The sequence below is a fragment of the Anguilla anguilla genome, chromosome 4 (assembly GCF_013347855.1).
Source record: "Anguilla anguilla isolate fAngAng1 chromosome 4, fAngAng1.pri, whole genome shotgun sequence".
Taxonomy (NCBI): domain Eukaryota; kingdom Metazoa; phylum Chordata; class Actinopteri; order Anguilliformes; family Anguillidae; genus Anguilla; species Anguilla anguilla.
Genome location: NC_049204.1, coordinates 42,256,918 through 42,284,497, shown reverse-complemented (window position 1 = coordinate 42,284,497; position 27,580 = coordinate 42,256,918). Strand labels below are relative to the sequence as shown.

General features: G+C 45.3%; 2 protein-coding genes across 2 annotated transcripts in view; both read right to left on the bottom strand.

Annotated features, from left to right (window-relative positions):
• Positions 1–3,716: 3,716 nt before the first annotated feature.
• amer2 (APC membrane recruitment protein 2) lies at positions 3,717–7,389 on the bottom strand. The gene is given in 5 exon segments (XM_035412881.1): positions 3,717–6,053; positions 6,056–6,595; positions 6,598–6,682; positions 6,684–6,836; positions 6,838–7,389. Coding segments are annotated over 5 exon segments (2,079 nt in total). The 5' UTR covers positions 7,137–7,389; the 3' UTR covers positions 3,717–5,051.
• Positions 7,390–13,746: 6,357 nt separating this feature from the next.
• mtmr6 (myotubularin related protein 6) overlaps positions 13,747–27,580 on the bottom strand; it is a 47,733-nt gene continuing 33,899 nt past the window's right edge. Inside the window, exons 9-14 of the mRNA XM_035414238.1 lie at positions 27,244–27,369; positions 17,429–17,478; positions 17,135–17,335; positions 16,075–16,209; positions 15,803–15,929; positions 13,747–14,344 (exon numbers count right to left, since the gene is read on the bottom strand). Of these exons, the coding sequence (XP_035270129.1) occupies positions 14,042–14,344; positions 15,803–15,929; positions 16,075–16,209; positions 17,135–17,335; positions 17,429–17,478; positions 27,244–27,369 (942 nt within the window). The 3' untranslated portion in view covers positions 13,747–14,041. The remainder of the gene's footprint in view (positions 14,345–15,802; positions 15,930–16,074; positions 16,210–17,134; positions 17,336–17,428; positions 17,479–27,243; positions 27,370–27,580) is intronic.

The following is a 27,580-nucleotide window of genomic DNA, read 5'->3' as shown; positions in this document are numbered from 1 at the left end:
TGTGTGTGTGTCCAGGGAGCTGGGGGGGTGGTGGTTTCCAGCCAGTTTCACATTCCTCAGGCCTTTCTCAAGCATCCTGGGAAATGTTGGAGCAGCTATGATATGTTGTTTTCCAGTGACTGTCAGAGAGAATGGGGTCTGCAGAGAGTGTTAGAAACCTCATACCATATATGCCTGTTAACACCCTCTCATTCCTACATGAGGAGATGGGCTCTGCCTGACAGAGCCATGGGGACATGTTAATGAACTCCACTGGGGAAAAAACTAAAATATGTGGTTGGTATAGAAAGAGGGAGATGAGGGAGTAAGAGAATATCCCTAAGGGATTTTTCAGCATTTTCATACAGTAGATGTTGCATGCAAAATAATGCTTCTCATTTGGGAGTGGGATAAGAGACACAGTAGTAAATCATAGGGAGGTTATTCATGGTCGTTTGACTATAACTGACTGTTCTCTTTTTCAATTATTTTTATCTCTCCCCCTTTACATTTATTTTTGTTGCCATTCACACTCTTATCAGAAGCAATTGCACAGCATACCTTTCCCAGAATCCATTTCTACAGCTCAATGCTTATTCAAGTAATTTGGTTTAAGCACATGCTCAAGGGTGCGATGCCAGTCATTCCTCTGGGCTTGTCTATTGTCCTAGTCAATATACTGTACTTCACTGCTTCTGATTTGAGCGCTTCCATTACGCACACATACAGGAACGACCTAGCGCTCATTAGCATTACATTAAATGGCAGACAGATGTTCTTAGCTCAGCAAATGAATGGATATTTGGTGTGTTTAGATCATGTATGAAGTCTATAAATTATGCTCAGCAGGGAGCACCATGTGGCTTCCCTGCTCCCTGTTGTCAACTGACACTAACAATTCACAGACTTTGCTTCTCTATGTCATAATTTCTGCATCCTTCCACCACATCTCCAACTTTTCCATGTATTCAGGTTTGTTGGGTTGGAAGATTGGCCAACTGAAAGGTGCAGAGCATTAACCCGAGACACAGGTCTGTGCCATTTACCATCCTTAAATCTCCCACTATGCACTAACCGTTTATTTGGTCACAATAATTGTTACTGAAATTCATTCTGCCTTGATGTGATCCACACTGGTTATTTGGAAATAAAATCAAATGATAATTTTGAACTGAGATTAATTAATTATCTATTAATCAATCATTTTTCCTTCAGCATAAAGCAAAATGGAAACAGTCAATTCTTGCCCACTGACTGACAAAACAGCTACACAAACACATAAACACATATCTATTCTAAACTGCAGTACTTTCATGTAAAAAGCTCATTTGCTACATTATCAGATTAACTATAATGGAGGTGTACAGACTTAATGCAAGCTCATCATAAGCTAATGCCTGACTGTCTCCGGAACAAATGCTGGTACTTAAAATGCGAAATAAATTCTCCACTATCAGTTTGCTCTTGACAGTGGAAAAAAATTAAAAATGTTTATAAACAAGGAATTTTTCATGTCTATCTTTGACATGGAAAACAGAAATGAAAACGACACTACAGACATTAGCACTGCTAATGTCTTTTTCTGTGTCACAGCAAAGAGAGTGAAGCTGTGGTACAGCGCAGTGATGAAAGCAAAACACAGAATCTGTCCCTTTTTCACAGATCCACTAAGGTGCATGAAAACAAGGAGGTAACATAAAAGAAACATAAAGAGAAATTTGCAGTTTTAAGAAAAAGGAATGTTCAGAGAACCTTGACTGACAGACACACCAAAAACTTTTCACAATACAAATTGTTATTTTTTCAAGAGTGGCAGACTGTTGCTATTGCATTCGACATTAGAAGCCACAGGATGAGGTAGGGCACATTTTAAAGTGGAACAAGGTAGCGCGTGATCCTTAATTATGGGTGTACCAGGTATGTTCATTGAGCATTGAAATAAGTTTCACGTTATTTAAATTTCCTTGCCACCAAATGGCACAATGTCCACTATACCATTTCATCCAGAGTGAATATTCTTATGTGGCGACATTAGCTCAGGAGGTAAGAGCGGTTGTCTGGCTGTCGGAGGGTTGACGGTTCGATCCCCACCCTGGGCATGTCGAAGTGTCCCTGAGCAAGACACCTAACCCCTAATTGCTCCCAAGAAGCTGATTGTTACCTTGCATGGCAGCCTTTGCATGGCAGCCTTTCACCGTTGGTGTGTGAGTGTGTGTGTGAATGGATGAATGAGAAGCATCAATTGTAAAGCGCTTTGGATAAAAGCGCTATATAAATGCAGTCCATTTACCATTTATACATACATGTGGCTTGTGCAGGTTGCAGAGCGCTGACAGCACAATAATATGGGTCAGTGGATCTGGAGCTCATTAAACAGGGCTCCCTCCCCCTGTTTCCCCCTTCATCCTACCCCTCAGGGATACCCCAGTGAGACAGAGGTGCCCCAGGCTGCACCCAAGTGGAATTAGGGGCTAATGAGAGCAGGAGCTCACCATCACCCCAAACAGCGCTCCCCACACCTACAGCTGTCACTTTCTCTCTCTATCACTCTATCTCTCATTCTCTCACATGCACAATCACACACACACACACACACAGCATACATATATAGCCAGACTCACACATACTGCACATTTATACAGACATGCACAAATTCACATACATATTGCGAAAATATAAACAGACACTTACATGGACACACAAAATCAAAACAGGCATGCAAACACACTTTTCACACAGATATTCTCTCGATTTCTCTGTCTCTCTCTCTCTCTCTCTCACACACACACACATAATCTCAGCAGCACAGTGCTCATAACCTTTCAAAGTGAAGAAGGTATGAGGAATCTTTTCTTACTGTTTATTCTGCGGTAATGTAGTGTCAACAAATTGCTTTGTTTTGATTAAAATAAATTTTTCTCTCATTCTCTTGTGGCGGAGGTTAGATAACCAGCACGTTAACCTCCTCTAGAGTACTGGGCCATGTCCTAATGCCAGAGTAATTTAATCAGCACTCAGTGTCCAGTACCATGCATTCCGTCACCTGACACATCTCCTGATGGTGCCAGTTCAAACCAGTAGATTACAGTTTGGAGGGAGGAGGGACATGCACAGAAACATTTTGACAAAGGTGTTTATCCTGTTACACTAATAAAGAGCACAGGAGCAGTCAGATGTGACTCAGAAATCTGGGAGCAGATCAGCAGAAAAAAATGCAGCTCCTCCAAAGCGCAGCGCTACCCTGGCATGATGTCATACCTCTAACCACATGGATCACCTGTAAAACTGGGGAACTTCCATAGCAACACACAGCTTTACGCACACTCACACACGCACATACAAACACACATGCTTACACAAACTCACATGCACACACACTCTGTCCCTTCTGTTCTGTCCCAGAGAAGTATGCTTGTGTTATATAACACCTTTATAAAAAAAACTCTGCTGCAGAGCTTGCTCAGAAACAAACTTTACTATTCACATTTACCCCACCCCTCACCCATTGATCCCCTGCACACTCACACATACATGCTCACAGGAGCATATGCATGTACACACACACACACAACACACAGTACTTATGCCCATAGTGTATCTTAATCTCAGCTCTCGTAACAGCCCCTCCTTCCTACAGTTCATAAATATGTACAACAAACTGCCTCCATCTATCACAAACACAGCAGGGACCAGCAGCCTTCACACTCCCACAGTAATGCGCAAAAAAATGGATGCTCTTTCACAAATATGCAGTGCATGTCATTTTATTAATTAAATAGGAAACAAAACAACATTAGTTTACACAAGCAACAGAGATAAATTACCCCTGGCTTCTTGTGAGGCATGTACAATACTCAAAGGTACCTAATAACTGACAACAGCCCAAACAGATTCCTCACAAAGACTGTGAGTTTCACATAAGTGAATGGACCATTGTGAAAGTATGGAGGAACAGAAGCAAAACAGAACAGGAGCTGATTCCCTTGAACCCCACCCACCACCCCACCCACCAACTGTGTGATCAATGCTGACCTAACGACCCCCTGTTATCTTTTACAAACCCACAAATAAACAGACCGGCAGTCAGGCCTACAGTATGAGGCATGCTCCCTGCTATAGACATTCAAAGATGCTGACAAAATATACGGTCAGGAATAGAATGAATGTACCAGTATTTTTGGGGTAAATCCAATCCTGACCCCCTCCTGGGATGGGGTGCAGGGGGTGTCCCAAAAAAGGTATGTCCATAGCAAGTGAGTGGATGTGGGGATTTGTGCATATTCTACAAAAAGAAGTAGTAATAAAGGTGATTAAAAAGTAGATATTTCTCTTAGAAAAAGCTGTTTTTACATTGGAATGAAGTCACCTAGAGAGCCGTAAGAGTTGAGTGTGAAATATACGAGCGTTCCCTGATTATTGAGCTTTGAATAGTGGCTGAGGCTGTTGGGACTAGGGTGGGCTGGGGTTCCAGGATACCATTAAATCCTGCTGTTTGTGGCCAACTCTGTACCAGTCCAGCACCCCCTCCCCCCAGCATTGTAAATCCCAAAAGAACAAACTCTTCAGCATGCACCCCTATCCCTCCCATGTTTGCTTTCATGTGATCCTGAATGGTACCAGCTGAGGAGTGCAAAGTGAGAGTGGAGGCCTGTCTTCCTGCTTCAGTAACTCATCAATGCCATGTTCTATGCGTCCGTTAAACGCCACGTCAAATATTGTGTCGAGGTCTCTGCTCTTGGCCTCAAGATTTGTTTTGTCTTATTGCATTCCGTCATGGTGATTCTTGTCCTGGCGAGTCTAATACAGGTGAGAATGAGGATGAAACTGTTTGTTTTTTTCGCTCAGTGTTACTTACTGGTTACGTTTGACTGATGTTTTTGGAACTTTTCTTGATGTACAGATGAAGAGAAACAGAAAAGAGAGACGGTCATAAGCAGTCTTCCTGTGTATGTTCATCTAGTGAAGATGGTGAAGATGCATTCCACTGCAGTGGTAATCAAAAAAGCAGGTTTTGGACAACAGTCTTGTAGTTTTGAACTATAGATGGTTGGGTCAGGTGAGTCCAGAAAGTTCTATTTCTTGTGTGGAGCCTGACTGGGGGCATGACGTGTGTTGACGGGCTTGTTGCCAGCCCGGCGGACAGGCACCTTGGAGATGGGGATCTTGGTGCGGGTGGGGGCGTCAGCCTTGCCTGCGGATGCGTGGGAGACAGGCGTTGTAGGCGAGGTGGGCGTCATAGCAGTGGCGGCTACAGGCGCCAGTGACCCCTGGCTGGCAGAGTGGGAGGGGGGTGTCTGCTTGACACTGATGGGGATCCGGGAGTCCCGGGGAAGGCTGGTGCTGCCCTTCAACGAGCGGAAGGAAGTGGCCTGGGATGGTGGGGTGAGCTTCGACTTGCCCGAAGTAGAGGAGGAGGATGAGGAGGAGGCAGGCGGGGTCATCTCCTCATCGGAGGCCACACCCCCTTCGGGCGGGTCCACAAACAAGTCGTAGAGGGCGTCACCACTGCAGCTGTCCCGAGGGAGCCCGTCCTGTGACAGGAACCGGGCACTCTCCTCCTCCTCTGGCCCGGGCGTGGTCGAGTCCCAGTAACCCTCGTCGCTGTTGGCGGGGGCATCCTGCAGGTCCTTGCCCCGCCCGTTCTCGAGCGGAGCCTCTCGCAGGTGTTTCCCTGCCCTGCTGCCACTCCCACCCACGGGAATCTTGCTGAGTCCCAGCGTCTTCACCGGAGGGAGCCGTTTCTGAGCCCGTGAGGGGGCGTGGTGGGCGAGGTCTGCTCGGGGCAAGGCAGGAGAGTCCTCCCCCTTCCGGGGCAGCATGTGCCACAGGCCCTGCATGTCAGCGTCGTCTACCTCATCCGGGCTGGCCATCTCCTCACCGCCACCCATGTATGCCACAAACCCCGCTTCCCTGCGCTTCCCTGCGGCCGCCCGCACCTTCAGAACCGCCGTGGCGGGGGGCAGGGCCACGGAAGGCAGCGCAGCCGCTTGGATGAGAGGAGCAGCTGGGGTAGCAGCGGCAGGAGGCGGAGGGGCAGGAGCACGGATAGGGGAGGGTCTCTCCGTGGACAGAGCACAACCCCCGCTCCCCGCGTCCCGCCCCCTGTCCCACCACTGCTGCTCCCTGTCCCGCTGCTGCTGCCGCTGGCGCTGGCCCCCTCCTCCTCTGTGTCAGCGATGATGTCACCGCAGCCTGTCAGCGAGTCAAAGCTCTTGAGGGAGGTGACGTCGGTGAACATGGAGCAGAGGCGGTCCATGGAGGGCTCTGAGACCGACGGTTCAGGCGGGGTGACGGTCATGGTGGGGGTGTGGGGGAGCAACCGCACCTCATGGCTGCCGCTGTGCTTTGGCCGGGATGCTGCGCTGGTGGCCTTCAGGGGCGACAGCGTTGAGGACTCCTGAGAGAGCGGTGACAGCGCAGGGGCAGGGCTATGGGAGGCGGGGCTCTGCTCCTGCCCATGGCAAGTTCCAGCTGCTGCCTCCTGAGACTCCTGGAATCTCTGATCGCCCGAGGTGGAGGCACCGCTCCCAGTGTCACCCGCATCACCAGGTTGGTCAGTAGGCTTAGCCGACCCCTCGCCCGTCTCCAGGGCGACGGTGTCCAGAACGTGGGGCTGGGCTCCAGGCTGAGGGCGACGTCCTCCTTCACGATCTCTACGCTGTTGGTACGGGAGGCTAGCAGCACAGCGCCCAGCTCCGCCCCCCCTGGTGCTCTTGTCGCGGCGGTTCCAGCGCATGCTGCTGAAGAGCCCCCGCAGCCCCTTCCTCTGCCTGGGGGGCCGAGCCTCTGCCCCTGCCATCCCCCTGCCGCCCCTCCGCAGCAGGGAGAAGAAGCTGAGTGACTTTGAGACAGAGGAGTGGGGGGACGGTCACTGCAGGCTCGCCGGCTGCATTCAGCTGTTCGCCGCTGGCCGACACCTCCTTCCTGCCCCCCTCCAGCACGCTGGTGTCTGCCAGCCCATCGTGGGTCTTGCTCCTGACGAGCGGCAGCTTGGCTGGCCCCTTGACCGCCTCCCCTTTGCTCCCGATGGAGAAGATGCTGGGCACCGTCCTTCCGGACTTACGCTTCCCAAACAGCTTGAAGGCCGCCTTGTTGATCTTGCCGGACGGCTGGGGGTCACACGGCGGGAGACTGCTGCTCTCCGACTGTAGGTCCATCTCTGCTGCTGCCACTCTCTCTTTCGCTGTCTTGCTCCCTCAATCCCTCTCTCCACAGCTCTGCCGCTCTGTCCTTTCCTCCCTGCCTCTTTCTCTCAATGGCTCACTGAATCGCTCTCTTTCACTGGCTTCCTTTTCCTAGCACATTGTATTTTCTCCCTCTCTTTCTCCAGACCCTCCTCTCTCTCTCTCTCTCTCTCCCCCTCCCGCCCTCTTCTTCTTTCTCTCTTCCCTCCCTCGTGCTCTCTTCCTCTTTACTGTGCTTTTTCTCTCTCTCTCTCTCTCTCTCTCTCTCTCTCTCCCTCCCTCCCTCTCTCTGCTGCTCCTGCTGATCTCCATGGCAACCGGGAGACTAAGCCGATTTAGTCAGCGCTGGAGTGGAGCCCAACCCCTCGTCCTCCCCCCAGCAGAGGCTCTTTTTTCTCCTTACATTATTTATTTCCCCGTCCCAGATTTATTCCCTCCATCACTCCCTCCCTTCCACTGCATTCTGTGCTTATATTCTGGATTGTTCTAACCTTGCACTAATGTGATTAGGTTCCACAGGAAATAACTAATTTAAGAGTGAACTGGTACTGATTGCAAAACTTCAGTACCATCAACAGGATGGCAAGTGGGGCACAAGCACGAGGAGGGAGAGAGCAAACAAAAAAACGAAACAAACAAAGAAAAGTCAGGTGGTTATTTGTGTGTAATCCGAAATCCGTCGCTGAGATTTGGGAAAATCTGCACTTTCTTAAAGAAGATTTGCAAAATATTCCAGACTTAACTGACATAAGCAGCACATTTACACTGCACACACGCACAAACACAAACCAAAGCATTTGTCTTTCCCACACATGTACACACACAATAATTCTTTCACACACATGCATACACACATACATACAATGCACACACAACAGGAAATTAAACCTGCATGGAAACGGGTTAGTAGAGGGAATGGTGGCTGAATCCAATGTGACTCAACATAACCATCACAGCTAGCGTGCTGTACTGAGCAGCCCCTGTGTGTGCCCTCATGTGTATGTGTGTGTGTGCACGTGTATGAGGAAAATCAAAAGTGCGAATAATGGCACAGTGCTCTGACAGCACATATCCAGCAGTATGTGGCTTAAGGCTTAGCCCCCCCACCCCCATATCTAAGGTGGCCTGAGGAGGCCTGTTGTGGATGCTGAGGATTTGGAGTAGTAAGTGGAGAGGTCCCCATGTCTGTGAAGAAGCGCCTGTTGAGGAGCATGCGCACTTGCTGCTGGGTCAATAATGGGAGGTGCCTCATTCATGAGCCCCCACTCCTCCCTTTCTTTCCCTCCAACCCCTCCCTTTTATGTCAGCATCCCACATGCACCGTGGAGAGCCCCCTCCCTGGCACACACCCTCCTCACTGCCTCCTCTTCCACTTCACTGCAGTCAAACAATGTCCACATTGACAGCATGGAGTTGGACTGCTCTGTGCTGCTTTATCTGGTCTGCCTCCACTTTCAAAACCATCCCTCCCTGAAACTGGCTTTACCAGGCATGGAGGACCAGGGACAAAATCACCCACCTGCTATAACAGACATACCACCCCTCACCCCCCAACATGGATGATGCTCCATCTGTTCTCTATCTCTCTTTCTCTCCACTTAAATTCAGTTTTCCTTATTGGCATGAAATACAAACACAGTATTATATACAGGGAGCTCCATAATGTTTGGGACAAATACATATTTTTTCTTTATTTGGCTCTGTACTCCATAATTTTAGATTAATACTCAAGCAATTCATGTGGTTAAAGTGCAGATTCTCAGCTTTTATTAAAGGGTATGTTAATACCCTTGGTATCATCGTGTAGAAATAACAGCACTTATACATAGCACCCGCATTTTAGGGTGCCATAATGGTTGGGACAAATGGATTCACAGGTGTTTCTGAATATTCAGATTCTTTGCTGCAAGTATAAGACAGCTTTCAGTATCTAGTCTTGGCATCTGTCAGCATAAAGACGAGTGTTGTGCCAATGAAAGTCAAGGAAGCCATTATGAGGCTGAGAAATATGAAAAATCTAGGGGAACAGATTGAGGGGGGCATGTCTATAGGCTTGTTTTACTCATGTTTCTTTAGCAATATCACATTAGTTCAAAACCAGAAAACCTGAGTGATCTTAGAGAGACAGAGAAAGAAAAAAGACAGCAAACGAGAGAGGTGTTTGAGTGCATGAGAGAGACCCTGTATATGTGGTCAGTACATATTATCTAATTTCCGATAACTTTTCTTTCTGGACAAATGATGAAAGGCAGTAAACCCACTGGGTTTCCACCTAAATATAGATTACTATTAATCCTATATGAAAATTATAGTAATCTTTTCAAGAATGTCCCTTTCTTTGTGTTCAATTCTTCTTCTTTAATGTCATAATCTGTACACCATTACTGTGAAATTTATTATCACTTGGGGTTACTATCACAATCATTGCGGTTGCACAGGATCTAAAATTAATCTGTTCATTTAAAAAGGAGAACAGACAGTACAACTGATTTGTTTTTATGTTATTCAGACAGGGGAAAGCAGAGAGTACAGAAGAGATCACAGAGCATCAAACGCATCTCTCCATCTGGTTCATTTTTAAGTTATTTATATATACTTTGGCCATATTAACAAACCATTCCTGGTAATGATGCATCTTGACTGTGGATTTTATAGAGATGGGTTTCCCATGTGTTGACGGATCGATCAGAAGATAACAAGACCGCAATGCGTAAACAAGCTCCGCTCTTTTCCCGCCTCCTGATGATGTTATAAAGCATGAATTCATCTGTATGAAATATCAGAAACCGCTCAACGCTGTACTCCTTACAGTGCTTAAATGGGACATTTGAAAGACAACAGGGAATGGGTTTGTGCGTGCGTGCGAGTGAGTGAGAGTGAGAGTGAGAAAGTGAGAGAGAGAGAGAGAGAATTTGTGTGAATACACATCCAGCCTTGATCACCATGGTCAGCACTTTACACAATATAATAGTCTAATCAGTCTGTGCAATGGATCTTAAAATACCACCACTTCAGTAATCCCAATATGCGTGAGTCTTGTGCTCGTGCTTATTACAGTAATGAACTGAGAAAGCAAATTATAACGGAGAGACATTACTAGGCATCAGAGTTGGGTTCAGTTCTGGAAATGGAATAAAATGTGATTAATTAATTGAAAATCCTCTTAGAACATTGACATATTTTTCAATGAATGAACAATAGAAGGAAGAGGAGGAGGCAAGCAGGGTCATCTTTATACAGAAGGCAACGCCCCCTTCTGGCAGGTCCACATACAAGTTGAATGCCGTCTGACAACAATTCCTCTGCTGAGGATGTAGTCAGACCTGGCAGTAAATATACATGCTCCGGCAGTAAATCAAAAGAAGAACTGGATCACAGGGAACCAGACTTATGTTATTCCTCAGAAATGGGAACTTGTAAACACTCATTATCCAACACATTAACTGGGACAGTTAAAAAGGCAAAATAATCTTGGCAGAAAAAGACCAGAAACAGACTGTATGGATTTATATTCCATAAATAATTAACACACAAATCAAACTTCTCGATAAAGCTAAAATCCTTTAAAATCAGTTGTCCAACCAAATACTCAATGTGTAAGTGACTATTCCACTATTCTTACTTGACTTGTTTTTGTTCAATTTGACAAACACCCAACAGATGCCCTGTGTGCTGAACACCCTACAAGTACAAGTTCACGGAAAACTCCAAACAATGTGTTCAGGCTAATAAGGCCACTGGCCATCATTAGCTCACATTAAAGACGTGAAAGTAAGCTTTGCATCCATTTCAAACATTGTGGGTTGTGAGTACAAGTACCATCTCAACACAGAAAATTCACAATGAAAGCAAATGACATCACCCATTGGGGTACGTGCACAAGAGCACAAATCAAACTTATGTGGTGCCGGCCCTAAAAAGACTACACTGTAGCAGAACTCGCCAACGGTAGCAGGTATGTAGAACAGACATACAAATGCATGGATTCCTCACAGACTGAATCACCACGTACATATGCAAACACACACTTCTAACTGATCCAGCTCAGGCAAATACACACACATATACACACACACCTCTTACTAACATTGATTTACGTCATTAACCCGACGACACACACTCCCACACAAATAATGTTGCTCAAACATACTCATCAAACAATCAGTCCCACACACACACACACACAGACCCTTGTCTGACCCCCCCCCCCCCCCCCCCCCGATTGTTGTTGTAATTAGAGTGACCAGCTTTAACCCTCCTAGCAAGAATATATATCCTTACATTTATATAGCACTTTTCCGAATGCTCAAAGTGATTTACAGTGAAGGGGAACTCACCTCACCCACCACCAATGTGTAGCACCCACCTGGGTGATGCACGGCAGCCATTTTGCACCAGAAAGCTCACCACACGAAGGTGGAGAGGGAGAGAACGAAGGTTTACAGCAATGGCTGCCATGTCTTCCATGTAAATGCAGTCACAACCAGGACCTCCTGGTCTTTTAAACCGAGTCACAGCCAGGACCTGCTGTTCATTTCGCCTTACCCAGAGCCTATATGTCAGTTGTATGAGTCCGTCATACGTGTGCTTTAGGTATTTTTTCAATTTATTTTGGGTTAAACAGCTTTGCCATTAGCAGTGCTTTTCTCTGAGGCAGGGAGCATACCTCTGTTTCAGAAAAGACAGCATAACACCGATAAGACCAAGAGATTGTCATCACCAGTCAAAATAAATATTTTTTCTACTTATGAGTAGATTTGTAGTCGTGTTAATTTGTACACATGTATGCATCAATTTGTACCCGTGTAAGTGTATTAGCAGAAGTCGCCACCTCAGGATAGTGAGACGCAGGTCAGAAAGTCGTGGTTAATAACATTTTTTATAACCAAGTGTCACATCAGTCCTGTTCTAAAATTTAGTACCATCTACCTGTAATTTTATGTCAGGACTGTTCAAAACTCTAAAACCATGAACCTGTAAAATTACATCAGACCTTTTCTCACCTCAAGAAACACATTTATGGAAAGTCTTGTAGCCTGTAGAACCATGAGCATGAGCAGTGGGATATCTTGCTTACCAAAATAACCTCAAGCACAAACACAGTACGGAATACCGTCTCTGATTATACCTGTACATTACAGGGAAAGTGGGCTATTCTGAACAATGTGATCGATTAGCAGGGGGCCAAAAATGAGGAAACGCCCAGTTTATTTACATGCCAGAAATAGAATTCTGTAGCGCTTTATGCCAGAGTGCTGTAACTGCATTGATGTAAACACAAACATTCAGAGCAAAGGTTGGCCACGGGATCACTTCAGAGCAGTGACAATACTTATCTTGGTCTGACTCTCACCTGCTCATGAATATTCATGGTTTGGATAGTCTCCTTAGGAACTTAACAGGGACTCATAGGAGCTGGGCATTTTCATTGTTTGAAAATTTAGTCACTCTTGCTTCCATTTCCGGTTCTAGCTACATATATGAAAGGAGAGGTGGGAGGGAGAGATAGAGAGGTCTAATACCAATCACTCATTTTATCCGTCATTGTCTTCTCAGCCCCTGCCTGACCTGGAAACCGATTGAGGTCTGGCATCTTCAAGGAAATTGCAACCTGATAAGAGAGAGAGAGAGAGAGAGAGAGAGAGAGAGAGAGAGATAATACTCTCACAGTCACCAGCTAATGTGCCGGATCATTGCTCTGAGTGAGAAGGTTCTTGAGAGGTACATCTCAAAACATCAACCATCTTAGCAGAGATGCTGGATTCTAGAACAGGTGATTTGTGCAAAATGCTTGCTGGTGCATATGGCATGCACAAAGCCCATGTTGCCCCCTAAACTAAAGCCAATACAATTCAGCAAGGAAACGCAAGTATGTTACTGGGGCCTGGAAATGATTCACAGTCTCAGATTCACAGTCTGTATTCAGACTGCAGCCCTCCTGAATCTTGATATATCACACACACACACACACCTATACACATTTACATATATACAAATTAACACACACATATTCACACTTACCCATACAAACCATTACACAAGCCCACATTTACATGCTACCTTATGAATGCAAACATATGTGCACATACAAACGTACATATGCATATGCACAGAAACGTAACACTATTAAGCAGACGCACATACAACCTGTCACCTGGTCTCTCCCTCTCACACACACACACACACACACATTTTCACAAAGTTGCATACACACATACACTTGTATACAAAAGTACATAAACAGTCACACACACACAATCACCTCTTGATCAGCATAAACTTTTCTCAACTCATTTGTCAAGCTCTGTGTGTGCTTGCATATGTATATGTACGAGTGTGTGTGTGTGTGTGTGCGTACCATGTTCCCAGCGTGGGTTTTAGAGAGATCATTGAATATCCCAGCAGTGCCATTCTTCAGACCTCCTCCTGCTAACCAAGAAGTTCTGTAACTGCACACACTCTCAGCAGATCAGTCTGAAGAGGTGTGCGATGGAATATATCAATGTTCCTACACACAAGCGTGTTCTCTTACCCCCACCACCCCTGGACACCCACACCCCGCAAAACACAACCAACTCTGGAATGGTAGCTGCAACCCTGGTAACCCCACCAATGGGTTTATTCATCTGCTGATTTATCCATTGATTTGTTCATTCATCCATTCACTGAGCGCTATTGACAGTCTTTACAAAATAAGAGCCGCACTGGGACCAGTTAATGCCAGTGATGTTTCGTATTTTCTCATTCAGGTACTGATTATGGGACGGGTGGCTCCACCCTGTACATGTATGACACATGCCAGCATAGTGGGGGATCGCTGGGGGGTGTGGCTCCTCCGGTGCCAGACCGACTCCACCTCTCCAGCTATCCCACAATGCTCAGCAGGTCATGCGGGCCACACCAAACTCCAGGCTGACAACCGCGAGCTCAGGTTTAGTGCTGAAAGAGTCCTGCAGCTCTGCATAGCCGTTGTCGGTGGCACTGCTGCCCTCTACTGTCCGTTCTCTGCCACCGCAGTCCGGCTCTGCCTCCCTCCCCTCCTCCTCCTCCTCCTCCTCCGCCTCTTTACAGCTGAAGGGCGCCCCCAAGATGAGAGACTGGGGCCTTGCAGGTGGGGCAATGTGGCTAGGTGGAGCACGGATGTCCAGGGGTGGGGCGCTCACGCCCAGGCTCCGCAACTTCTGCAGGAAGAACACATGGAGGGACAAGGCTCAGGAAGCAAGAAAACAGGAAGTACACACAGGGTCAAATAGCATCAAACACAGGAAGTACATTGATGATTGGATAGGAAAGAAATAAGATATTTTCCTCTGCCCACCACTGTGAAAATTATTGTCAGGCTAGAGACACAAGAGGGACTGGAGCGAAAGTCAGTATTTGACAAGATTATTTCTTGAATTCAACTTTTTATTGCTTACATGTTGGCAATACTAATTCACCGGCCACTTTATAAGGTACACCTGCTCAACTGTTCGTTAAAGCAAATATCTAATCAGCCAATCGTGTGGCAGCAACTCAATGCATTTAGACATGTAGACATGGTCAAGCCAATCTGCTGAATTTCAAACCAAGCATCAGAATGGGGAAGAAAGGTGATTTAAGTGACTTTGAACGTGGAATGGTTGTTGGTGCCAGACGGGCTTGGTTTGAGTATTTCAGAAACTGCTGATCTACTGGGATTTTCACGCACAACCATCTCTAGGGTTTACAGAGAATGGTTCGAAAAAGAGAAAGTATCCAGTGGGTGGCAACAATGCCTTGTTGATGGCTGAGGTCAGAGGAGAATGGCCAGACCGGTTCGAGCTGATAGAAAGGCAACAGTAACTCAAATAACCACTTGTTACAACTGAGGTATGCAGAAGAGCATCTCTGAACGCACAACACGACGAACATTGAAGCAGATGGGCTACAGCAGCAGAAGACAACCCGGTACTAGCAAGGTGTACCTAATGAAGTGGCCGGTGAGTGTATACCACAATAGTGTCAATAAAGCCCTGGAATTGAAAATTAAATAAGTTACAGAGAGAGGGAGATTGAGACAAGAGAGAGACAGGGACAGCAAGATTATATGATTCTATGAACATTCCTCCAATTACAATTATTTAGAATAAAAAATTGGTTCTACAAGAAATTTCAACATTGCAGTGAATTTACAAAGGGAGAAAGCACATGGGGTCATCTATGTCGTAACAGGACAAATTCCAATCTGAGATTCCAATTAGAATTTGGCTTAAAATCTACCCTTCTTATATGGGGAAAACAAAGATTGCAGCATACTAACAGCACAATTTGTGTTTTCTTGCCACACTAAGGGAGAATGAGTGACCCTGTCATACATGCATGCACACACACAAACAGACAGACACAGGCAGACTCACTTAAACACATGCGTGTGCATGCACACACACCTAGCATTACTTACTGCCATTTTTTTACATCTATTATCCATAATCTATTATCCATATTGCACATAGTTTTCTTAAGTAACCTCTGCTTTGGCAACACACATGCCTGCATTTGCCATGCCAATATAACATCTTTAAATGTAAAAATTTGAAATTTGACAGAGAGACAGACAGAGAGAGACAGAAACAGCAAGAGAGAGACAGAGACAGAAACAGAGAGGGGTGTGTTCTCACAGTCTCCAGCTGCTGGGCTGTGTTCTCCAGATCTTTGCTCTGCGCTCTCAGAGTGAGCAGGTTCTTAAGGACGGACTGGCGAGGGTGCATTGTCCGGTCATACTGGTGGTACATGTTTCTCCAGAACCTGGGTCACAGGTCAGAACAACGTCAGAACCCAAACGTTTGCTGCCATTCACACCGCACCTATGTTAGAACACAAAACCCTAGCTGTACAGCTCAGAATTCGCAAAACCAATGATGACGATGACAGCGAGGTGGCGTACACTCACTTGAAGTGGCAGGGCAAAGTGCTGGGCTCCAGGACTGGCTGTGACTCAGCCAGGCTTGGGTTGTAGAGAGGGTTCAGGTAGTTCTGCTGCTCGTTCAACAGGGAGGACCACAAAGAATGAGTCTTTTCTTTCACCCTGAGAGATGGAGGAAAGGCAGAGGAGGGAGAATAGGAGGTGAGACTGTTAAAATGTCATTCACTCTCTGAAGTCAGCCACTCGACAAAGTCAGTCTTGGTTGCCCAGCTGCACAGCCAGGCACTGAGTTTTGGTGCAAAGCTGACCACTTCAGTGTCGTTTGAACTAATTGAATCCACTCCGGTTTGAGTTGTGTTTTTCATCCAGTGACGGGATGCCCGTGGGGACTGCAGTTGGCTGCCTCCCTGCAGAAGGGATAGCCTACCATGGCTGTTCTCTCCCTCACACTGCCCTCTAGTGACCTCTGCTGGCAATGTAGCCTCTGTGGGAGTTCTGACTGTAACAGGCGTAATGGCACTCTCCACCAAGTGTGTCAAATTGTCTGGTGACGGTCACAAACCAGGCTGAAAAAAAGAGGCAGCTGGCTTCATTAGCATCAAAGGAGACTAATGCTAGTCTTCACCCTCCAGGCTCGTGGAGCATGTCATAGATGAGAAGGACATCCACTGCAATGAGTAGGAGAGGGAATTGGCTACAACTAAAACTGGGGAAATGGGCAAATGGGTTAAGACCCCCCCCCCCCACCACAAAAAAATGAGGAAAAAAATTGTTTCCCTGTTTCCCATCAGCTCCTGCTGTTTACATCCCTTGACACAGGTCATCACACTGCCACAATCCAAACTCCATCCAAACCTTCCGATTATGTCTGTCAATCAATGAAACACCACCCTCAATCACTAAAGCCTCTATCTCAATAAGACACTTCCTGCAGTGTTTTTTAACAAACCCTCTGCATTTCACTCAAGCCCCTTCCTCCCTTGCCTTTCATTGGACCTCCTCCACCTTGCCTCCTCACAGGGAAGCTCCTCCTATCCACCTCGTCTCTCGCTGCCACAGAGGCTCCACCCTCATTTCTGTGACTCACTGTAACTCCTCCCTCTGGCGCTGGCTGTTGCCCAGGAAATTGCCAAACTGGCAGGAGTGTACATGCTCGTGGATCTGGATCAGGAACCACTCGCTGAACTCGAAGGCCTGAGGGAACTGTTCAGTCAGTTGCCACACGCACTCCAGGAACTGTGTGAAGACCGGGGACACCTCCTTAGGATCTCCATCCAGCTGGTCACACCTGAGGGGAACGGAGTCAGATCAGAGGGGGTCAGAAAGAATAGGCCACACACCCCACCCCCCCCCAGTCCCACCCGTTCAGCCAGGTGGGTACCTGTCTCCGAACTTGTGCCCAAATGAGATCCAGTCTTTCTCGATCAGGACCTTGGCGAGAGAGAGAGAGAGAGAGAGAGAGAGAGAGAGAGAGAGTTTAAGAGTTCTTTATTGCACAATACGCAGACATAGATAAAATAAGATAACATATTTACATTTATATTATATTGCAAGCATACCGAAAAATATCCAGACAATGACACTCGGGGAAAGGAAATAAAAAAGGATAAAACAGAAATATTAAATAGACTAACAAGGGGGTAGGGGAAAAACAAAAGGAAACACCAATACATTGACTAACTTGAAAGACAAGCACAGAATGAAAAAAAACGAACACCATTACAGTAAATGGTTTACCTTTCGCAAGACATAAAACAAATAAAGAAACAAAGAAGAAACAAAGGAAAAAGAAATAAAAACAGAAAGACACAAACTTTTCAGAAATGAAGTACCAACATGTCACCCTGAACAGAACACGGCACCTCTTTAATGCACCATGTGCTTCTGAAAGCCTCCAAATTATCTGTCAGTTTATGATAACTGAAATCCACTTTAATACGGGCTGCAAGGAGTCCCTTTATCATATATTCTGGGTCAACCAACCCCTGACCCTCAGCATGGTGCTTTCTGGTTTACCAAATTGAAAGCTTTGACAGCCTAAACAACAGGTTCATTAAAACATGAAGCAACCTTTATTTAGCATTATACCAAGGCCCAAAAATAAACAATTCAAAAGAAAACGGTACCCCTGAAACCACTTCTCCAATAAACTATATAAACCCCTCAACCTGTGACAATGTACAAATAGATGATATAACGTTTCCCTTTGTGCGCAAGAAGTCCAACCCTCCCCAACACTAGGATCTAGGTGTGCCTGTTTGTGTTTGTATATTGCCCCATGCACAATCCTCCACTGGAGGTCGCCGGTCCATTTGTCAACAGATGGCTCGTACAGCGGCCGCCAACAGCCTTTTGGAGAAGAAACCGGACCAAAAAACTCAGTCCACCCCTTTAACCCTGCCAGAGAGCATAAGTGTAACACTTTAACACAGATGTGATAAAGGGTTTTCTTCCCTCAAATCTCAAACTGCCCCAGCTTGGGGGTTGTGAGACACAGGAAACTTCCCTATTCCTCCTGCCATTCCCCCTCAGCAGGAGACACAGTCAGAGAGGGGAAAGCATACTCACACTCATCATCCCATTGGTCAGATAGAGTATGGTTCCCTGCATACGCTCTGAGGGGCCCTGGCAGGGAAGCACAAACCTCCACCACCAACCTGTGTGGCAGCCTAGAAGACCAGATACCAGTCAACTCCCCCAGTCTTGCCACAGATGTTCCCATCAAATGCCCTAGTTTGACACAGCCTGCCTGCCGCAGACTAGCCCGCAAGCTGGGAGAGGACAAACAGTTAGTTCTTATAAAATTGCTGAAGTGCAATGGCTCCTCAAAGAGCCACATGCCTGGTTCTACAGTAGGGTCTTGTTTGTCACTAAAGATCTGCCACACCTGTAAAACTGACTGGTAGAATGGTGTCAACTCTGACCAGTCAAACTCTTCATTCTGCAGTAGAAACAGCGGCTTGTCATAGCCGAGGCCTGCCGCCCTCCTCAGCAGCAGTCGAGCTGTATCCAGCCAGTTGAGACCGCAGGAGTAGAGCAGCCTCTGTGCAGCCTGTAGCCTGAATGCCATAATCCTGGCTGGGATGTCCATGAGGCCTTGCCCTCCCTCCTGCACTGGTAGATATAATGCAGGTGCCCTTACCCAGTGCTGTCCAGACCAGAAGGTCACAATCATTTGCTGCACCTGATTGACTAAGCCCCTTGGTGGAGGTTGAATAGTTAGTCTTTGCCCTTATGTTGAGGCGACCAAGTTATTGGCGACCAGTACTCTTCCCCTATACGACAACTGAGGTTGCAGCCATTTCCATTTAGACAACCTGGCGGACACCTTCTCCACTACACCCTCCCAATTCTGCTTTTGGTATTCCTTATTCCCTAAAAAAACACCCAGAACTTTCATCCCCCCTGGCAGGTTCAGATCCCCTGGCAGACTGGGAGCTGTCCGCACCCACCCCTGCCTGAACTGCAAGGCCTCACTTTTCTCCCAGTTCACTTTAGCACAGGAGGCCTTCTTCATAAACCCCCAAACTGTCCTTTAAAACCTTTACATTACCCTGATTTTGAATAAAAACATTAATGTCATCTGCATAAGCTGATAGTGCTAAAGGTGATTCCTGTAGAAGCCCTGGTAGGGATACCCCAATTAGCTTTGTCCTGAGTCTGCATAAAAGTGGCTCAAGAGCCAATGAGTATAATAGTCCAGATAAGAGACAGCCCTGTCTAAGCCCTCTACTAACAGGAAACGGACTACTGGGCCCACCCCACACCTTCACCATGCATGAAGCCCCCTCGTACAGTACTCTTACACATGATAAAAAACCTTCCCCAAAACCATAGGCCCTCAAAGTGGAAAACAAAAAACCATGATCAACCCCGGGCAAAAGCTTTTTCCTGATCTAAGGATAAAATGTCAATATTAAGATTGTAAACATTGCAAACATCAACCAGGTCTCTCATTATCTACAAATTGTCCGTTATGCTCCTTCCTGGAATACAGAAGGACTGGTCTTTATGGACAAGTAGCTCCAGATAATTGTTTAGCCTATTTGCAAGAACTTTGGACAGAAGCTTATAGTCAGCACATAAAAGAGTGACAGGTCTCCAATTTTTTAAGAGAGTCAAGACCCCTTTCTTTGGCAGTAGGGAGAGAGCAGCACGTTGACAGGAAGCTGGTAGTGAGCCACGTCCAACACAGTCCACCAGTACTTGTCGTAAATCAGGCCCTAAATGATTTCAGAAATGTTTATAGTCTACTGGTAAGCCGTCAATGCCTGGCGCGTTACCTGGTGCCAGCTCTCTTACCGCTACAGTCAGCTCACCCAGGCTGAGCTCAGAGTCCAAGGCTGCACACTCTGTTGCCCCCAACTGAGGTAGGCCCTGGATTAGTATGAAAAACTACTGACTACTACATCTCTGCAGGCTCATCAGTCATCCTGTCATCTGGGAGGCAAAGACAGGCAATTTACTTCCTTTGAGAGACTTCTCCAGATTAAAAAAGAAAGCACTAGGTGCATCCACATCCCTAATATTTGTGAACTGTGCCCTCACCATGGCCCCTTCCCCTTTTCATGTAACAGAAGACTCAGGTCATTCCTTTTCCCCAGCAGCAGTTTCTCTTGAGAAGGAATGCCAGGAGTCACCAAGTTGCCCTGTATATCCTGAATTTCCTGCTCTAGCCTCTCCACTGCTGCTCTTACCCTGGCTATTGAGTGGGAAGTGTACTGTTGACAAAAAATGTGAATCTGTGTCTTTCCAACCTCCTACCACTGCCTCAAAGAGTCAAACTCTGCCCTCCTGCTCCTCCATACTTCCCCACCCCCCACACCAGGTATAAAAGTTAGGGACAGTAATCGCCCTCCCTCTTCCTGCACTCTCTCTTTGCCCCCTTACTGCAGGGTCTCTTCCACGTACTGTGGAACTCCTATGGGCCTAACTCGAGTTATCACAACTCTGTAGAACTCCAATTCAAAGGGGTTTGCAGAACGCCTAAGATCACTGCAGTCACCGATTTATCTAACGCACAGATAAAGTCGCTGTACACAGCAACCAGGCTCTGCCAATTTAGCTCGCCTGCGGTGACTAAGCCTGATCCATCCCGCGTGAAAACCAGCGCACAGCCGACGCTGCACCGACTAACCACGACGAGTTCCAGGAAGAAGAACTTTGCTGACGACCAACCCGGGGGGAAGAACCACATTGCCTTTGCTATCGAAAAACGACTCGGTTTGCGCGCCCCACATCTGGAAACCTCCACAATTTCACAACGCCAATACTGTTCCCTCCAGGACCCCACAGAGACCACCGGAGGCCGCTATCTGCGTGAATGGATGGACAGTAAGACTGAGCAAACTTTCCAGGCAATAGAAGTTTAGTCTGCACTGAGTTTAATGTGACATTGTGTCTTTCAATTTTGTCTTCTACAATAATTTGCGCTGGCGATGTAATCTTTGGGAAACAATATCACGCATGGTCTTTCTCTCTCTTTCTCCCCGACTAACTTTACAACCCTAACGACACCACACTCGTTGTATAGTCGTTAGGGGGCAAATAACTAGCTTGGTTGCATGTATTGCTTAAGAACTGAAGTTCCGCTTCACTCTCTGGCACTACCAGGAGCAATACTCCTTCGTAGCTGAGCTAAGTTATTCAGTCACGCCGGTTACACTGTACCCCACACATACGCAACCAACCCGCCGTTTACCCTTCCCCCTTTCGTCCACAAACAAAGGGACACGTGTGCACACGCAACCGCACACACGCATACGCACCCCTACCTTCCCGTATTTAGCAGTTTCCCCATTTAGATTAGTTTGTGTATGTTCTGTTTGTACAATTGTTTAATAAATAATTGTATTAAACCCGTGTCTGTTTTGATGTTGCTGGAACGTGAGAATCAAACGAGTCAAAATAGCCTATATAGACCTATATTCTTCAGGTTATCATAAATCTTTGATTTAATTATTGTATTCTTAATATTTGTCATTTTGATTACTAATTGAGTTCCAAATTTATGGTTGAATAGTCTAGATAACTGTAATTTTATGAGACTGATTTTTAATTGTGCGGTTATACCGCTTGGCCTACATAAGTGGTGCCCAATGTGAGAATATCGAAATATAATCGTGACATAAGTGGTGCCCCGTGTAAGGCTATATTGTCATTTCCCTGACTCAGTTTAAGATTAAAACACCAGTATGAGTAGTACCTCATACTGGTAGAAAGACATATCAGTGGTGACTAGATGGTGATCTGGAAAACCAACAGGATGGATGAAACTCTTTGCTAACCTGGTGCCAAAAGCTTGTGATATGTAAAGCCTATCTAACCTTGCACCAGTGATCCTACCATCTAATACCCTAACATGTATTGTCTGACCTGTGAGTGTTTAGCCCTCCATGTGTCTACTAAGTATAACTGAGTTAGTATTCTGGACAAAATAATGGATGACTGTAAATGTGGTTCCTCACTTGTTCTGTGCAAACTCCACAATGCAATTAAAGTCACCCCCTAAAACAATACTTTCCCTGTGCTAATATGTCCCTCAACCACTTAAAAACCTCCACCCGCTCTGATCCCTCATTTGAAGCATAGATGTTTACAAAACAAAAAATTATCTGAGCCCTTACCATGTGTACCCTACCCTGCACTACCTCTGTAGCAGATAAAATATTTACACTAAAACCGGGAGCAAAAAGAATGGCTACCCCTGCGCTAACATTGGTTCCCTGCGTTAACATTGGCAAAGAAAGTGCTGACCCCTCCACCACAAGCCCAGGTCTACCTCATTATTTAAGTCAGAGTGAGTTTCCTGAAGTAAAACAACATTTAAGCCCTTCTGCTTAAAGAGTTCTGACCTTAGAGCCCTCTTCTACCCATCCCTTCCACCGTCGACCCAACTCTCTAAACTTGCATAAAGAAAATAAAGAGTGGAGTCAGAAAAAGAGAAAGAAAAAACAGATAAAAGAGCAAGACACCCTGTGATTCACACTCATTTGTATTATTTAATGTTTCTCATCCGTTTTCCATTTTTTCCATTTTTAGGCAAAGCCTCTTTCCTCAAGGCGGTCACATGCTTTCTTAATCAGTAATGTTTTTTGTCGTCTAGTACATCGAGGCCTGCAGATTTATGAAGAACTGAAACAATTTTAATAAATTTCTCAGTGTTAGGGAAAAAATCTTTTACTTTAACGGATTTTCCAAATGTCTCGTCAAGAAAATCGTTAATCTCATTTAACGTTTCTAAGTCACCAGAACAAGACACTGACTCAGCTACTGAAGTGCCATCCGAATCACAATCATATTCCATTTCACCATCGTCTTCGTTTCTCTGGCTCTTCGTAACAAGCTGCTCGGACCCCACCTCCTCTAAGCTAGCCTGTTCATACTGTCCAGATTCAGAAACTTCTGGGACCAGAGATGCGGTGCTTACAGCCCCACTACCAACAAAGTCCTCGCTTGAGGCTGCAGCGCTAAAGATTGCCGTGCCCTGGATTAGATCTGCTTGCTCTTCACCAGGCTGTTGTTCTGCACTTACTACCTCTGGGGAGGGTGCATTTTGAGGCTTTCTGTCTCCCTGACCACTTGTACCTTCCCCTGCTCCGGGCTCCGCCGGCTTCACCTTCCTCCGTAACCCGATGTCTGTGCGGGCAAGCAAAGCGTTTATGGCCCACATCACCACACTCAAAACATTTAAAGTTACCAGAGCTTGCATATACCATGTAAAAACCAGATGTGAGCATCACAGAGACTTGAAAAATGGCTTAAATGAAGCAGGACATTTAAAAGTTGTCCTGCTTCAATCTAAAAGTTTTTAGTTTGCAATGAAATACTGAGAGATTCCATATATAAAACAGGTTAAACTATACATGTCCAGGATCAAAAACTCCTGGACCTCAAGTGTGTAAAATCTAAAGGTGGATATGCAGAACTACTAAAGATGAATAGCAAAGAGTAAGCAGTGTACCCAGTGTCTCCAAATCTATCCAAAATGTCTAAATTATGCATTTCTGTAAATCACAACATAATCATGTATTCCACTACAAATCAACTGTTTTGACTCAAGAAACTCAGTTTTGCATCATTTTCAAGTGGGAATTACAGGCTTTCCATCAATGGTCTAAAACAGGGGTCCTCAATCTTATCCAGAAAGGGCCGGTGTGGGTGCAGGCTTTTGTTCCAACCAAGCAGTTACACACCTGATTCTACTAATTAAACACTAGAGTCTTCTTTGCAAAGGATCTTGATTAGTAGAATCAGGTGTGTAACTGCTTGGTTGGAACAAAAGCCTGCACCCACACCGGCCCTTTCTGGATAAGATTGAGGACCCCTGGTCTAAAATATCTAGGGGTCCAGAAACAATCAAAATCTCTCCAAAAATGAATAAAATGCTTTTTGTCCATTATAAAGCATATACATGGGCCCCTTATGAAGGTTTAAGATGAAACATTGATATGAGATTTAAAAAAAGAATGCAAAAACATTAGCACACAATGTGGTACAGTACCTAAATGTGTAATCATTAACTGTCGTATGTTTTTCTGTACTCTACTGTATGTAAAGTTTTCTTGTATGGGGATGGGACGACATTAAAACAACATACAACCACCCACCACATTTTGCCAATGTTCCAGTTAGGATACATCTGCATTTAATAAAAAAAACTACTTATCTACCAAGGAATACTTATGTTAGTGTGAAATACCCTCATTATAAAATACCACTAACCTATTTAAAGAAACCCAATTTCAAAATTAACGTATATAACAGGAATATTTTCAGCAGTAACACTTACATTTGGACGATGAAATCTTATCTGTGTAGAGTAGTTAGAGACAGAGACAGAGAATCAATGCTGTCGTTCCCCTCTTCTGACTTAGTTCAAAAAACAGTATATCAGCTAGGCCTGAAAACATATGCCTTAGCTATGCTCAGAAGCACATAATTTAGGTGCACCCAAAATTTTTCACAGTGCCTTTTGGCGCAGCAATAATACATTTTAAGCGTTACCTTTTTTTGTCAGTTCCCATAGGCCTACACATTGGTCATTTCTTAACACATTATGTAAATAATTGTAAACAGGAATAAAGGTGCAGATAAATGTTTTTCTTTATTTAAATCACAGCACAAACCAGAAATCACAATAACCTCAATTGTTTAAAAAATAAACTTAAAAAGTGCTGATGTTTAAAGTGCTTGACAAACTCAAATAAATAAATTAAGTTCAAATAACTCAAACAAAAGTGTGCGCTGCTCCCGGAGGTACGGTGGCTCTGAAGTGCAAAACACAAAAACAAAAAGAAAACTTTCGGCCCTGAGGTGCAGATGCAACATACGAAAACAAAAAGGAGTGGTCCTGAGGTGCAGATGCAATGTACAAAAACAAAAAGGAGTGGTCCTGAGGTGCAGATGCAACATACAAAAACAAAAATGTGCAGCCCTGAAGAACAGCCCTGAGGTGCAAATGTTTTGCACTTCTGGACCACTCCTTTTTGTTTTTGTATGTTGCATCTGCACCTCAGGGCTGCTCGTTTTTGTTTGTTCGAGAGGACAGTCTAATGGCAGCCTGAGCCTGCAATTTCCTCCAAGTCCGTGTGGTTCTTTCTTCGGAACAGACAGTTTCTTGCACAACTTTTTCAATGTCTTGATACTTATGATAATGTGGTGCTGATGTGCCAAAAGATTTTTTTTGTTATTTGTGAAACCTATACTGAAGTATAACTTCACAAGATGCTCCACCTTCCTCATTTTAACGCAGGCGGCAGGCTGATATTTCCCCTCTAAAATAACACGTAGCCTAAAATTACGACTTTATTCTTGTAATATTATGACTTTTTTCTCGTAAAATTATGACTTTATTCTTGTAATATTGTGACCTTATTCTCGAAATCTCCGAATTTTTTTTCCCCTCAATGTGGCCCTAATACTCCGTCGTAACACACACAGACAGACCTGCTAAATGTCAGGCGCACCGGTGCGATCAATGAAAATGTCTAGTCGCACTTGACAGGTTTTTGGTCACGCTCTGGAGCCCTGTCACCTATCAGATAGATGAACTGTCACTCAAGCCAGTTGTACTACAAAGGGCGACGACACCGTGAACAACGTGTGGTATTACGCACAACTATTTTGGAAGGTACCCAGGCGTCACAAATGAGCGCATATTTCACAAACAAAATGTCCAAGACAATATATGACCACTCAGTCTCGAAATGGACATCTCTCCGCGTAAAACCAATGGTAAGGCTGGATATTTATTCCATATTTAGTCCCAGATATTGACAGTAGAATGACATGGTATTGAAAAATTCCTTGTTTGTTTCAGTGTTCAGTTTTTCATAGCTGTACTGGCAATGCCTTCAGCTATTATTGGCCTTATTTTGTTGTTATGACGGAATACAAATTTTTAGTGATAAAAGAATGTTTAATGTATGCCCAGATAGACACTATTGTCCAGTGTGTTATGCATGGGGGGGTATAGTTGGAGAAGAGATTGCAGGGAGTGGGTGCTTGGTAAATGGACGACCAGCGCTTAGAAACTCCATCTTCAGCATAGTTGTCCTTGGGTGTCAGTGTAGTATAATGGATAAGTAGTTTGTCTTGTAACCTAAAGGTCACAGGTTTGATTCCCCGGTAGGACACTGCCGTTGTACCCTTGAGCAAGGTACTTAACCGAAATTGCTTCAGTATATATCCAGCAGTATAACTGGATACAATGTAAGTCGCTCTGGATAAGAGCGTCTGTTGAATGCCTGTAATGTAATGTAATGTAATGAATCGTCTACTAATAAATAAATAACACAGAGTTTGTGTTTTCAATAATTTGGTTGCAGGAGCACAGAATGTCTGAGTTGAGCAAACTCAGGACACCGGCATCATGGCCGCTAAGTGATTGCACCAACAAGTAAAACCCGTGCATGAATTGCTTATGTTTCCATGTTTTCTCTCTCTGATATTGAGGCACTTGACAGCATAAAAGTTGTGCTTCTGAGATGGCACCATGAAAGAAAGAATTTAAGGAGCATGCGAGCCCACACTCAATGCCGCACTCAGGCCTCAATCTTTTTTACAATGAATAAGTACCGCTATGTTCCCATGAACATCGGAGACAGTGGGACATACCATGAAGTCCTTTTAAAAGAGGGAGAGTTCTAGAAGTACCAGATGGGCCTTCAAAGTGATGGAGACATTGGAACGTACCATAAAGCCCTTGATGGTGCGGTAGTAAGGATCCATCAGCAGCGCCCCCAGAGAGCACACCTGAGCTGTGCGGTCCCACCCGTCTGAGCAGTGAACGAGCACACTGGCACCATCGACCGTCACAGCCTGGAACAACACAGCACACCAAGACCTGAGCTGTGTGACACTCCAGCTAATTAACGGTATCATAGCAACAACATCCATCGCCAGATCTGTACCAAAACGCAGATTACCTTCATGACTCCATTATCTTGTCCGTGCAATCTCATGTTATCATGTGTGCAAAATGAACATGTACACACACGCGCACACACACACACACACAATGTTCTTAGGA